The sequence below is a fragment of the Callithrix jacchus genome, chromosome 19 (assembly GCF_049354715.1).
Source record: "Callithrix jacchus isolate 240 chromosome 19, calJac240_pri, whole genome shotgun sequence".
Lineage (NCBI taxonomy): Eukaryota > Metazoa > Chordata > Mammalia > Primates > Cebidae > Callithrix > Callithrix jacchus.
In genome coordinates, this window is record NC_133520.1 from 49,523,773 (window position 1) to 49,538,564 (window position 14,792).

General features: G+C 36.4%; 1 protein-coding gene across 1 annotated transcript in view; it reads left to right on the top strand.

Annotated features, from left to right (window-relative positions):
* Window positions 1–14,792, top strand: part of LYST (lysosomal trafficking regulator) — a 217,894-nt gene that overhangs the window by 114,572 nt on the left and 88,530 nt on the right. The window contains exons 22-28 of the mRNA XM_002760888.6: window positions 1,382–1,513; window positions 4,341–4,968; window positions 6,502–6,679; window positions 8,257–8,426; window positions 10,284–10,514; window positions 11,340–11,506; window positions 12,157–12,309. Coding sequence (XP_002760934.3) covers window positions 1,382–1,513; window positions 4,341–4,968; window positions 6,502–6,679; window positions 8,257–8,426; window positions 10,284–10,514; window positions 11,340–11,506; window positions 12,157–12,309 — 1,659 coding nt within the window. The remainder of the gene's footprint in view (window positions 1–1,381; window positions 1,514–4,340; window positions 4,969–6,501; window positions 6,680–8,256; window positions 8,427–10,283; window positions 10,515–11,339; window positions 11,507–12,156; window positions 12,310–14,792) is intronic.

The window sequence follows — 14,792 nt, forward strand, 5'->3', positions numbered from 1 at the left end:
CCTTAAACTTCATATGGAACCAAAAGAGAGCCCGCATAGCCAAGTCAACTCTAAGCAAAAGCAAAGCTGGAGGCATCACACTATCTAACTTCAAACTATACTACAAGTCTACAGTAATCAAAATAGCATGGTACTGCTACCAAAACAGAGATATAGAACAATGGAACAGAACAGAGGCCTCAGAGGCAACGCCACACATCTACAACCATCTGATCTTTGACAAACCTGACAAAAACAAGCAATGAGGAAAGGATTCCCTGTTTAATAAATGGTGTTGGGAAAACTGGCTAGCCATGTGCAGAAAGCTGAAACTGGACCCCTTCCTGACACCTTACACTAAAATTAACTCCAGATGGATTAAAGACTTAAACATAAGACGTAACACCATAAAAACCCTAGAAGAAAACCTAGGCAAAAAAGTTCAGGACATAGACATTAGCAAGGACTTCATGACTAAAACACCAAAAGCATTGGCAACAAAAGCCAAAATAGACAAATAGACTAATTAAACTCCAGAGCTTCTGCACAGCAAAAGAAACAATCGCTATAGTGAACCAGCAACCAACAGAATGGGAAAAAATTTTTGTAATCTATGCATCTGACAAAGGGCTGACATCCAGAATCTGCAAATAACTAAGACAGATTTACAAGAAACAAAAAAAAAAAAATTCAAAAGTGTGTGAAGGATATGAACAGACACTTTTCAAAAGAAGACATATATGAGGCCAACAAACACATGAAAAAATGCTCATCATCACTGGTCATTAGAGAAATGCAAATCAAAACCACATTGAGATACCATCTCATGCCAGTTAGAATGGTGATCATTGAAAAATCTGGAGACAACATATGCTGGAGAGGATGTGGAGAAATAGGAACACTTTTACACTGTTGGTGGGAGTGTAAATTGGTTCAACCACTGTGGAAGACAGTGTGGTGATTCCTCAAGGACCTAAAAATAGGAATTCCATTTGACCCAGTAGTCCCGTTACTGAGTATATCACACACTGGGGTCTGTTGGGGGGACTAGGGGAGGGACTGCAGGGTGTAGAGAGTTGGGGAGGGATAACATGGGGAGAAATGCCGTATGTAGGTGATGAGGATGGAGGCAGCAATTACATTGCCATGTATGTACCTATGCAACAATCCTGAATGTTCCTCACATGTACCCCAGAACCTAACATGCAATAAAATGTATATTAAAAAATTGTGAAGAATAAGGATGCACCTATCAAGTATGCCTTAGTATAAAATATGCCATCTCTGTTTTTCTCTCAACATCTTTTATTCAAAATTTGAATTTAATGATCTGCTTTTAACACTGTATTTTTATTTTATCCTTTTTTAAAATTTTGCTGTCTCAAAAAAATTTGGATTCTAGATGACAAGATCTTTCAGGAGAAAGTACAGTCAATCATGTACCTGAGGCATTCCAGCAGTGGAGGAAGGTCCCTTATGAGCCCTGGATTTATGGTAATAAGCCCATCTGGTTTTACTGCTTCACCATATGAAGGTAAAAATCACAATAATGAAAGTATAACCTTCTCATTTTTGTTCTGAATATTCTTAGATAATTAAATTGTACATATTTTAGAAGTACATATAGTACAACCTCATTCAATCTAACAAGAGTTACCCAGCACAGGTCCTCAGGAGAATTGAGAAAATGGATGAGGCTCATGCTGTGTTGTTCTGGAATTCTCTGACCTCTCTATCATAGTCATTTGTCTTTGATCGAGCTTCCGACTTATTTTCCCATTTTCTTCAGAAGCTTTTTGTAAACTTGTATTCTCTTCTCTCTACCTAAAACCGTCATTCTAGACAACTTCACTTACCAGATGAATGGCCACTCAATACTCCGCCTTGACCTTTCTCGACTCAGGGTACCTTTTGTCTACTTTGTCTTACTACTCTGCCTGCGTCTGTCTTGGACTTTATCATCATCAAGAATGCTTCAAGCACCTGTGAAACTCCAGTATCCCACTCTGTTCTATCTATTTGATCTATTTTTCAATCACATGCATTACTCTGGATCATTTTCAAATACTGTACATCATGTCTCCATTTTTTCCCCCGGTCTTTTGAACGTTTTTCTGCATCATTAGCCCTCCAGCCATAGAGAGAAACAGAATCCTTTGGGGGAAGTTCTGACATGCTGAAAAAGGGCAAAAGGGATGCATTCATCTTTTCTAATCCACAACCTCCCATCTTTCTGGGGGTGTTTGTTTGTTTGTTTATCATATACTCCACAGTCCCCCTTGTTTCTCTTTCCCTACCCAGTCTAGGTCACATTAGCCAGTAAATTCAGCAGTTATTTGGTTGGAAACTCTCTCAGTTTCCTTGTACCCTTGGTCTATTGGTATTCTTGAACTGAAAAACTCTAACCTGGCCTCAGTCTAACCATCCTCATACTGAAGCAGAGCTTTAAATGCTGCCCTGTAATTTTTATGTATGTTCAGAATCAATTCCTTCTTCTATTTCCATAGTAAGTATATTCAAGTCTTTAAGCCTATAGTGCTTTTCTATCTTCCTGATTTACTCTTAACAGACTCATCACTACTTCATAGAAAAAAAGAATAGGTACAGGTTTTCTAGTTGCAAACTGACCATTCATCTTTCCCTTTCCTGACTACTATCCTCTTCCACACTGGGACATTGCTCTTATTGTCATCCAGCCTAGTGTTGTCTTTAGCTTCAGTCCTAATTATTAAACAGTGCAGGTGAGGTAGTAATAGAGGTAGGTAAGCTAGATGTATGGACATTAGTCTCTAGTTTTGTTTTCCTCCCGAAGTGTTTCACTTATCCTCTAGCACTTTTTATGGCCTTTTATAATAATATGTAAAGGCTATGTTTTCATTATTATTTTTTTTAATAAATAGAGATGGGGTTTTGCCTTGTTGCCCAGGCTGGTCTCAAACTCCTAGGCTCAAGTGATCCACTCACCTCGGCCTCCCAAAGCGCTGGGGTTATACGCTCACACCACCGTGCCTGGCCTTTTTGAATTAGTTTTATTTGGAGTTTTATAGGACATATTTGTTTTTTTAAATCATCTGTGTCACTTTGAAACATTTTCAAATACAATCATACCCCCATTTTTTCCAGATCTTTTGAATAGAATGTTTTGGTGACTTTAGCCTTCTAGGCAAAATCTGGAAATAACTAGAAAAAGTTTCTGAGCTATGGAGCTATTTTATTGCCACAAAGCCTATGCCCTAACAGCAGTTCACTTAATGCCTGTTTGCTCTGTATTTGTGGTCTCAAATTTTAACATGCAAAAGAATCATCTGGAGAGCTTGTTAAAACACTGATTCCTGGGCCCCTCCCTCATACATTCTGTATGGGTAAATCTAGGGTGGTGCCTGAGAATGTGAATTTCCAACAGTCCCACAGGCGGTGTTGATGCCCAGGCTTCCACAGACCACACCTTGAGTGGTGTGCCCTTATATCCCATGCACTACAATGAGAATCATTTTTCTGGTGTCTTTCTACATAGAGTATTAGAAGCAGTAAATTAGAGAGCTGTGACAAGAAGAGAGACTGTTCTCACTAATAGCAGCAAGAAATGACTGCAGAAGGAGGGAGAAAACTATCTAGGGCTGTTTAGGCTGGTAACAACAAGTACTACCATTTTTTGAGTACCGATTATATTTTGGGCTTCATGCTAGGTGCATCACAATTATAATCTCAATCCTTAAAGCAACCTTGCAGAGTAGATATTCTGAACCCTCATTTTACATTTCTAGAAACTGTGGTATGATTAAGTGATTCACCTTGGGCCACCTCACTATCATTTGAATTCAATTATATCTAGTTGCAAAGCCCACACTCTTCCCACTACGTCCTGGTGACTGCTAGCCTGAGGTAAATTGGGTTTCACTTAATTCACTTAATTTCACCACCATAGAACCATTAATCCTAATGACTTTGAATCATTCAGTCAATAGTGTACTTTGTTAAAAAGAAAAAGATGTATTTTGGGAAAATCTTAATTTTAAAAATGGTTAAAATAAAAATAGTTTCGGCATTTAAGAATTTTAAGCATTAAGCCTGGTGTAGGTGTTCATGCCCGTAGTTCCAGCTGCTTAGAGGTTGAGGAGGGAGGATAGCTTGGGCCCAGGAGTTAGAGGCTGCAGTAAGCTGTGATTGTGCCACCGCACTTCAGTGTAAGAGAGCAAGACCCTGTCTCTTAATAAAAAAACAGAGGAATTTTAAGCATTAGTTACTTGTAAAATTAACCTATATGGATTGTAACAGTGCTAAATGGGCTTTTGCTATGGTTGAGATTTATAATGCACTTAATAGATTTTTTTAAGTAGTATTTTTGTATCTACTCTTACCAGGAGAGAATTCCTCCAATGTTATTCCACAACAGATGGCTGCCCATATGCTGCGTTCTAGAAGCCTACCAGCATTCCCTACTTCTTCACTACTAATGCAATCACAAAAACTGACTGGAAGTTTGGGTTATAGTATCGACAGGTTACAAAATATTGCAGATACTTATGTTGCCACCCAATCAGAGAAACCAAATTCTTTGAGGAGTTCCAACACACTGAAAAAAGGCAAAGAGGATGCATTCATCAGTAGCTGTGAGTCTGCAAAAACTGTTTGTGAAATGGAAGCTGCCCTCTCAGCCCAGGTCTCCATCAGTGATGTCCCAAAAGCAATGCAGGGATTTCCAGTGGTCAAAGTAGATGATAAAGAGTTGGGAGCAGAACCCAGAGCAGAAGATGACAGTCCCGGGGATGAGTCCTGCCCACGCCGACCTGATTACCTAAAGGGATTGGCCTCCTTCCAGCGAAGCCACAGCACTATTGCAAGCCTTGGGCTAGCTTTTCCTTCACAGAATGGATCTGCAGCTATTGGCCGTTGGCCAAGTCTTGTTGACGGGAACACTGATGATTGGGAAAACTTTGCCTATTCTCTTGGTTATGAGCCAAATTACAACCGAACTGCAAGTGCTCACAGGTATTTATGTGTTTTTTGTACACTCCTCCCACCTTTATTTTACTATTCTTTAAAGACTCTCTAACCTTCTGGAAATGTCTTCATTATATCACTTCTTACAGTACAACAAACAGAAAAGTGTATTTCTTTGTATACATAATAATAACAAACAGAAAGGTATGTTTTTCCTTATTTTAATACTAGATAATATTCCATATTTAACCAAAATCTAAACCATAAGTAGCATTTAAAGAAAAAAATATCCTGTGGTTTAATTCCTTATGGTTATTAAGGAAAAATTCTTCAGGACAGAAAAATGGTAGGATTTATCTAAAGCTCTGACTCATGAGTATGAGTCTCTCTACTTGGTGCTCAGGTGAAGGTGGGAGTGATTTCTAGATTGGGTCCATACTGGGTAACATCTCACTTGATCTGAGACAAATGATTGCCCCAGAAGGGAAGAGGAACAGTTGTCATGGGGTGGCCACTCCATTCCACCTCAGCTAATTATAATCCAGGTCTTGGTGCTGCATACTGGCAATTCTGCTCTGAATGAAGTCAGAAGAGTTAAAATGGCCTTAGAAAGGAATGCCAGTGTTTCCCATGAGAGGCTCACACCAGACTGCACAGAGTCCTCCACGTTACGACAGACATTGCCTAGATGTTGTATTTCTTCAGCCATTTTCCTTCTGCAACCCCAGTTTGTTCTCTCTCCAAAAACTTAAGGTTCTTCTCTCACCTGGACACAGATGACCTTGCTTGGGTGATGAGACATTCCCTTATCTTTTCTCCTACTTCTGCTATTCTAGACCCATAACTTTATATGGAGTTCAGATGCAGCAGTGCTAGAGAGCATTCCTTTTATGAAAAAATCTCGTTTCACCAGAAGCTTCCAGAAGTTTCACTGGGCTAAACCCAGCAGCATTTGTTAGCATATTTACATGGAGGTTTTATTTTCACCCTTGGTTTTTGAGAGGATATTCTATAAGACTAGATTCTTCCCCTGTACTAATATTTGCCTCTCTTCTCTGTGACTTAACTGGGTTTTTCTGACATGCCCAGACTACTATAAAGCTATTTCTTCCTTGGTGAAAAAAAACATTTCCAATAGCATCTCAAGTAGCAGCGTCCAGTGAAACTTTCTGCAATGATAAACATGTTTTATTCATGCTGTTTAATACAGTCAGCACTAGCCATATATGCCCACTGAGCACTTGAAATGTGGCTGATGCAACTGAGGAACTGAATTTTTAGTTTAACTTTGAGTAAACAGCATACGTGACAGTGACTACTGTATTAAACATCAGAGGTATATGATAGAATAGTGTTAGTAGACTATATACCTAAAATAGTGTTAGTAGACTATATACCTAAAAAAATCAATGATAAAAGGTGATGGTAAATTTGTTAATCACAGTTAAATTAAGAAACATTTCTTAAACATTATGAACATTTGTTTCACCTGTTAAAAAATACTACTTATCACAGTTCCTGAGTTAATTATCATGTACTTTTCTCATCATGTTAGTAAGACTTTTTTGGTCTCTGTTTTAGTGTAACTGAAGATTGTTTGGTACCTATATGCTGTGGATTATATGAACTCTTAAGTGGGGTTCTTCTTATCCTGCCTGATATTATGCTTGAAGATGTGATGGACAAGCTTATTCAAGCAGATACACTTTTGGTCCTCGTTAACCACCCATCACCAGCGATACAACAAGGTGTTATTAAAGTAAGGGCAAAGACTGGATATGTTATTTTAATTCAGAAAAATAAATATGTAATTCAAGATTTTGAATATATACATTAAAGTAGATCTGAATCTTTCCTTTTTATTTTAGAATAATGAACTAATATAGTATATTGCTTCTTACTCATATTTTTTGTTTTTGTTTTTAATTTTTTTGTTTTGATAGCTTTAGGGATAGAGTGGTTTTTGGTTACATGGTCGTATTTTTCCATTATCATGCAGTTTTAAGTCCCTCTCCATATATTGGTTCATATCAATATGTTTTTTAAATCTACCAATAAATCTCCATATCTGAACTAGTAAATCTGTGTTATAAAAATTACAGGGAACACATGGTTCATTGGAAACTTCTTTAATGTGGTATCAAATTTTAGACTTTTACTTCAGGTCTCAGCTTAGAGGACACCTTTCAAAGAGTCCTTCTCTGATTATCCTGTCAAAATCACTTCCCTCTAACCCTACTCATTATTCTATCATAGCATCCTATTTATGTCTTATAATTATCTTTTTAATCTGCATACTTGTTTTTTAAATTTCTCACAAGTATAAGCTTCATGAGGGTAGGCATCTTGTGTAATAGCTACTAAGTATATTGTTGAATGAGTAAATGCTTGATATGAATAGTTTCCATTAGAAAACAACCCAATATTAAAATAGTCTTGTAAAGATTCTCATTTTCTTTAGTTTGGATGTAGGTATTGTTTAATCTCCTGTGGTACAACCTAGTATTGAGCTCCCATTTCATGTATAAGCCCCTGAGCTAGTTGCAATATAGTATATAAAGAGAAATAATGTAAGCCCCTACATTCAAGAAGTTCATAGTCTAGGAGGGAGAGTCTCATACTTAACTAAGTAAAATGTAAGGAATTCTGTGATGAGTGCTGCCATGGCAGTATTGATAAAAATTGAGCATAAAGGAAACAGAAGAATTCACGGGAAAAGTATACTTTGTATTATGCTGTAAACTTAGAAAGTTTTTAGTAAGGGGGTACATAGATGTGTGTCTGGGGGAAAGGAGTCTATCACTACTGTGAGAGATTCATTGAAGGAGAGAGAGAGGTGAAAGTATTAATTTGGTATTATATGTGTTGCATTTAAGATGCTAGGAAGGGTAGAAATTCAGGCCTGCGCTCAGGATAGATAATCTGTCAAGAAGACTAGAAGTCTAGGATAGATATAGATATAGATATATATTTGCAGAGAGAGCATAGTTTACAGATTTTTTTCCCTCAGCATCAGGTACAAATATTCTACTTATACTCACCTAAGGTTAAGAGTCTACCAAGTGTCTATTCACAGCTAAAAATGCCAGTTTCCCTATGAGAGAAGTGTTAAGATCTCCAAGATAGAGTCATCATTAGCATTCTGCAGTAGCTAAAGACAAATTCATTTTTATTTTGCAGTGGTGGTGGCATTTGTTAAAGCTTCCTATGTTCTTCTGTACATATGAACTTAATAATTTACAAATAGAATTGTGATACATTGATTTGTATATATTATATTTTAATACATTATCTAAATTGACTTAATTATCTAAGTTAACTAAATTTTTTCTTTAGCTATTAGATGCATATTTTGCTAGAGCATCTAAGGAGCAAAAAGATAAATTTCTGAAGAATCGTGGATTTTCCTTGCTGGCCAACCAGTTGTATCTTCATCGAGGAACTCAAGAATTGTTAGAATGCTTCATTGAAATGTTCTTTGGTCGACGTGTTGGCTTTGATGAAGAGTAAGTGCATTCTTCCCTCTACTATAACTGTGGATCTTTTGTGTTTTTGTTTTTGTTTTTTTAATTTTTAAGACAGCATCTCACTCTGTCACCCAGCCTGGAGTGCAGAGAGGCACAATCATGGCTCAGCTCATTACAGCCTTAAACTCCTAGATTCAAGGGATCCTCCCACCTCAGCCTCTTAAGTAGCTATGAATACAGGCATGCACCACTACCCCTGGCTAATTTTTTTTTTACTTTTAGTGGAGATGGGTCTTGCTGTTTCTCAGGCTGGTCTCAAACTCCTGACCCCAAGCCATCCTCCTACCTTGGCCTCCCAAAGTGCTGGGATTATAGCTATGGGCCACCACACCCGACAAGATCTTTTGTCTTAAATGTAAACTTAGTGAACTTGTTTTTAACAAAATCTTTTGATCACCATTAGAAAAAATCTGCTAAAAGTTATTTTCCAGGTAAATCAATGTAGTATTTGCCATATGATATTCTTTCTAATATAACTTCATCCTTCATAGTTAATTCACTAGTTAGAAAATAGAAACAAATAAAAGACTGCATCAGATGAAAGTGATAGCTAAGATTTGGCATATGGTATTGACATGAGAAGATTAACTGAAAAGACAGATGAGGCTGAGCAAGGTAGCTCATGCCTGTAATCTCAACACTTTGGGGATGAAGGTGGGTGGATCACCTGAGGTCAAGAGTTCAAGACCAGCCTGACTAACATGATGAAACTCTGTCTCAGGGACTAAAAAAACAAAATTAGCCAGGCATGGTGGTGAATTCCTGTAATCCCATTTACTTGGGAGGCTGAGGCAGGAGAATTGTTTGAACCCAGGAGGTGGAGGTTGCAGTGAGCCAAGATTGCACCATTGCACTCCAGCCTAGGTAACAAGAATGAAACTTTGTCTCAAAAAAAAATAAAGGAAAAGAAAAAAGAAAGATGGCTTATGTATTCTCAGTGCTAAATTACATAAAGGATCCATATAGGAACTCCATACTCTCCTCAGAGCCTTCAGATTATCTGGAAGAGGAGTAAATCGCTCATCTGGAATTGCTGGATACACTGATTGCCGAGTTTTGACCCCGGTAGACTGCTGATGGATTGGCAAATAAGTTCAAAAATAAAAGAATATTTTTCTCCCACACCAAAAGTTTGGCAGAAATTAAACTGTACTTTCTGCTTATGATAGAATAGAGAGAAATTTATGTCTCCTATTGTGGTAGACAGATTCAGACCTTAAAGAAATATTACGATAGTTTCAGTCCTACTTTTCATTTACATACAACTTTTGGTTTTCACAAAGCAATTCTGCATTGCCTTATTTGATTCTCACAGTAGCCTTGAGAAGAAAAGAGGGAATATATCAGCACATATTTTTGGCAGATAAGGAAAATGAGGCACAAAATACTTAGTTAATTTCATTCCATTGCAGAGGCAAATTGCATTGGGATAAGCACTCAAGAATCATTCCCTTTTGCTAGACCTCTTTTTACTAGCTCTCAAATACTAGTAAAAAAATAATAGTAATTTTCCTGTGCACTTGTAGCCCCCAAACATAGAGTTTCTTTGGATATAAGGGGCTCATGGATGAATTAAAATAAATCAGTTAAAACCATGACATTGCATGCATATTTCATTTAAATGTTTGTGTATGTATCTTGGGATGGACTTCTAGCAACAGCTTTTACCCTATTATTGGAGGGACTCTAAATCTTAAAAACAGGTTAAGAATTCTTACTCCCCCATTTTTTTTAATGACTTCAAGTTAACAAAATGACCTGTGGTTGCTGCCATATTTTCTTAGTTTGTGACTAATTGTTTCTAATGTGCTCTTAACTGTGTGTTATTTATTCTAGATTTGATCTGGAAGATGTGAAAAACTTGGGACTTTTTCAGAAGTGGTCTGTCATTCCTATTCTGGGACTAATAGAGACCTCTCTCTATGACAACATACTCTTGCACAATGCTCTTTTACTTCTTCTGCAAATTTTAAATTCTTGTTCTAAGGTAGCAGATATGTTGCTGGATAATGGTCTACTCTATGTGTTATGTAATACAGTAGCAGCCCTGAATGGATTAGAAAAGAAGTAAGTTTAAAATTATTATTTAAAATTACATCTGATAAATACTTTAGAACAGGAAAACTTTAGTATTAGTTTAGTTTAATATACAAGTTTGCCTGTGTAAGAAGCCTTCCTGTGTACCCCTGAACCTAAAATAGAAGGAAAAAAGAACAGAAAGAAAGAAAATTGTGTTTACTGAATGTCCCTGTATACTACTTTATTAACTGGCTCAAGTTAGTTTCTAATCCTTGCTTGATTTGGAAACCCCAGTCGGAGAGAAGTATTATAGGCCTAATACCAAGATTAAGATTGAAGGGCAGAAATAACTAATTCATATTTATTGTATATTTATAAATGATTAATATAAATTCAAATCTATTACCTCTTTTAGTCCTAAAAATAACTATAATTTATATAAGCAAGATTCAGAGAGGTTCAATAGTCAAATTCATCTTCTCTGAGGACCCTTCACAGAATGTTCCTGTTCGTACCCATACAATCTTCATCCTTAGTGTGGAGTAGAAACCTGCCTATGTGTTCTTATAGTATCTTGTATTAATCTCTAGTGTTACACTTACAACCACTTACAATTTATAGTGATCTGTTTACCTGTCCAGTCCTCTGAAAAACTATATATTTTTGACAGGTGTCAAAGTGTATCTTCTTTTTATTTCTAGCATACACACTACATATTCCCTACCATAGAGTAAGCATGAATAAATATTGAATGATTGCATGAATGAGTGCATGCTGGTAGAATAGGAATTTAAATGATTTAAAGCTGTTTCTTAAATTATTTGTTCTTTTTCTTATAAATGTTCTGTTTTGTTCTTTTGTTGCTATCTTTAGCATTCCTGTGAGTGAATATAAATTGCTTGCTTGTGATATACAGCAACTTCTCATAGCAGTTACAATTCATGCGTGCAGTTCCTCGGGCTCACAATATTTTAGGGTTATTGAAGACCTTATTGTAATGCTTGGATATCTTCAAAATAGCAAAAACAAGAGGACACAAAGTAAGATTTAATTTTTATGGACTTGGGGAGGGACTTGTATAATAGACAAACATGTTATTGGAGCCTAATCTCTTTCTTCTTAGAAACTCTTTTACTGAAAGTTTAACATTCATTTTGTGATAATATCTATCAGTTTCAAAAAAGAAGCCTGAAAAGGGTTGAAAAAGTGGCAAAAATAGAAAAAGCGATTCCTCCATGTAGTTAGTAGTTGGCAATACATAATTGAAAGATGTCACTGATTTTTCTTACCAAGTAGAATTTAAAAGCATATGCTGTGTAGTAATGCCCTTTAGTTTTCTTTAATGGTAATTATTAAAGTGAATACGAAACAGAAAAAATGTGATAATTGCTGGTTAAACTGTAGCCTTATATAGAAAAAAAAAGTCTCTTTGAAACAGTTTTTAAAATGAAATAAATTTGTGAGCAAGCTAATAATTTTTCATTGAAGGTTTTTAGTGACCATTTGTAAATTTGCTTTAAAATTACCTTTAACAAGAACTATAAAATGTCTACTACTGTTACCCCCATGTTAATCAAAATTTTAAAATTTATATCTAACAAAACACTATTGGCATGATACATAAAATCAGTTTAATTAAAAAATTAATAACCACATAGCTTGAAAACATTCTAGTATCTTCTGTTTTTAGATATGGCTATTGCACTACAGCTTAGAGTTCTCCAGGCTGCTATGGAATTTATAAGGACCACTGCAAATCATGACTCTGAAAACCTCACAGATTCACTCCAGTCACCTTCTGCTCCCCATCATGCCATAGTTCAAAAGCGGAAAAGCATTGCCGGCGAGTATTGAAATAATATTTTATTAACCATAAATTGGGGCTAGCTTGACTTTCCTATGCCATTCACATTTCTAAAATATTTCTTGTTTTGCATAAAATTTAAGAAAGATTTTTTTCCTGGGGCAAAGTGTTCTGCTGTTTATATTTAGTGCTTTTCTCATTCAGTTATTTCTTGAGCACCTGCCTACATGTGCTGAGCATTGTGCTAAATATTGGAGATAACAGTGATTTAAAAAACAGACACAGAAATTGTAAAATAGTAGGGAAGCATAGATGGTAGGATTAGAGATATAATAGGGCAGCCTGATCTACATCAGAAATTAGGGAAGTCTCTGAGAAAGTGAGATTTCAATATAGATGGAAAGGATGAGAAAGGAGTTAGCAAGGTAGAGGGTCAGAGAAAGAGGGTTACAGGCAGAATGGATGGCTTATGTGGAGATTCCAAGACAGGGAAAAGCTAAGCTTGTTCAGAGAACTAAAAGCCATTTAGCTAGAATGTGTCACTTAATGAGAGTGGGACCCCAGAAGAAGCTATACAGTATGGCATGGGCCAGAGTCCATTTTTTATCACATGAGTCTTGTTAAGGAGTTTAGATTTTATCCTAATGGGAAGTCATCAAAGGTTTTAAGTAGGTGGCATGCTATAAACAGCTTTCTGTTTTGTAAAGATCTCTCTGTCTTTTGTGTAGAGAGTGTGTTAGAGGAGAGGAAGAGAAGGTAGTAAGGAGTTCAGGGAGGAGGCTATTACAGTAGTCAGGGAAGATGATGGTAGCTTGCACATGGTTAAAATGTACATGGTATCAGGGCTTGCTATAAATTAATACGTGTCATCAAATAATAAGCATTAATATGGTTAGGCTTCCTTATTTTTTTTTCCACAAAATCCACTATGATCTTTATATGAACACAACCCAGAAAGATAACATGAACACCACATACGCAGGATATACACACACATGTATGTATACATAATGGATAAATATGCATGTACACATGCTCACATGCACGCCATCTCCAAACAGAGTATTTGGTAAATTGTTTGAAGTTTAATCACTCACTGTCTTAAATGCACTTAAGTTCAGGTCTTTTTTTGACCTGTGTTAAGCTACTTCTGTGTTCAATGCTATGCAAAAATTTTAAACCATGTGAAAAACTCACTTGTAAAGAAAAGCTACCAAGTACACATTACTTTGCATTAGTATGTTTAAATTATGCTAAATAAAACTTATGTAAGTAAAACTTCTAAAACATCTACGTAACTAAACTTACTGCCCCTCTACATTCTTCCTTATTTAATATCTGAACGCAGTCTCTCCTCCTGAGCTGCCCTACCGGTTGTACGTCTCTTTTGTCCTGAATAGAAATAGATTATTTACCAATTCTGGCATTAATGCTCAGCTTCCTGCATGCCAAAAGATGATTGTTGGACACCTTTCCTTTGCAGGACTCCTTGTATTGTAAGTGATTGCTTAGATGGAATTCACCCTCTATTGATAACAGAAAGTATACTTTTACTACCCCTGCATTTCTTTTGTGTTGATACTTCTCATTCTCATATCTGATCCTCCCCTGCTTAGATCCCTGGTTTTAGTTAATGATCACTTTGGTCAATGATTTCTCTAGCAGGCTTTAATCTCTTTAGATACTAGCATTTTTGTCACCTTGAGCCTTAGAGCCCGGCATAGCTTCAAGTTTGTTATTTGTTTTTGGTTTGAGTCATTTCAAAACAGATAATGGACTTTTAATATTTTCACTAGACTGCTCTCCTTTTTTGTGACTCTAAGTAAATGTGATTGCTGTAAGCTGTAGGAGACTTATAGAATCCTACAAATTTTTGGCTTAATAAAAGACCTTAAAAGTCATCCAGTCCAGCTTCCTCTTAAGACCTACTGCATCCTAGAATTAGGGACTGCTGGCGTGTGCACCCTTATACTCACCCCTTTGTGCCCTATGCCACGTGTACTCATCCTAAGTCTATCATATCTCTTAGGACCCATATCTCTCTCTCTGAAGTCTCGCTCAAGAATCCTTCCTGTTTTAAATACTATCCTTATTTAAATTCTATCTTCGTGAATCTGGTTTGCAAAATGTCACTTTATATGTGTTCAGTTGTTGCTTTGTAATTGCTTCTAAGTTGGTTTTTTACACCTATACTTGAGGATGATTGTGCTTTTAATTTTTTTTGCTATTAGTTAAAAATATCATAAAAAATACGTTGGCTTTATATGATACAGGTACAAAAACTGCAGAATACTGAGGCTCTTCTGTGTGATTACAAGACCTCATTCAAGTCCATTTGTCCATGGTACTAAAGTGACATAGAGGGATTTCTATTTCTGTCATGTCTATCAATTAAGTAATGAATTGTTCCTCTAAAGACTTAAGCTGTTCTCTTTACTAATAAATATTTAGGTGTAGTGGGGGGATTTCTAAATAGACTCATTTAGCATTTGTTGAAAACTACTGAGATGAGTGACAGCTCC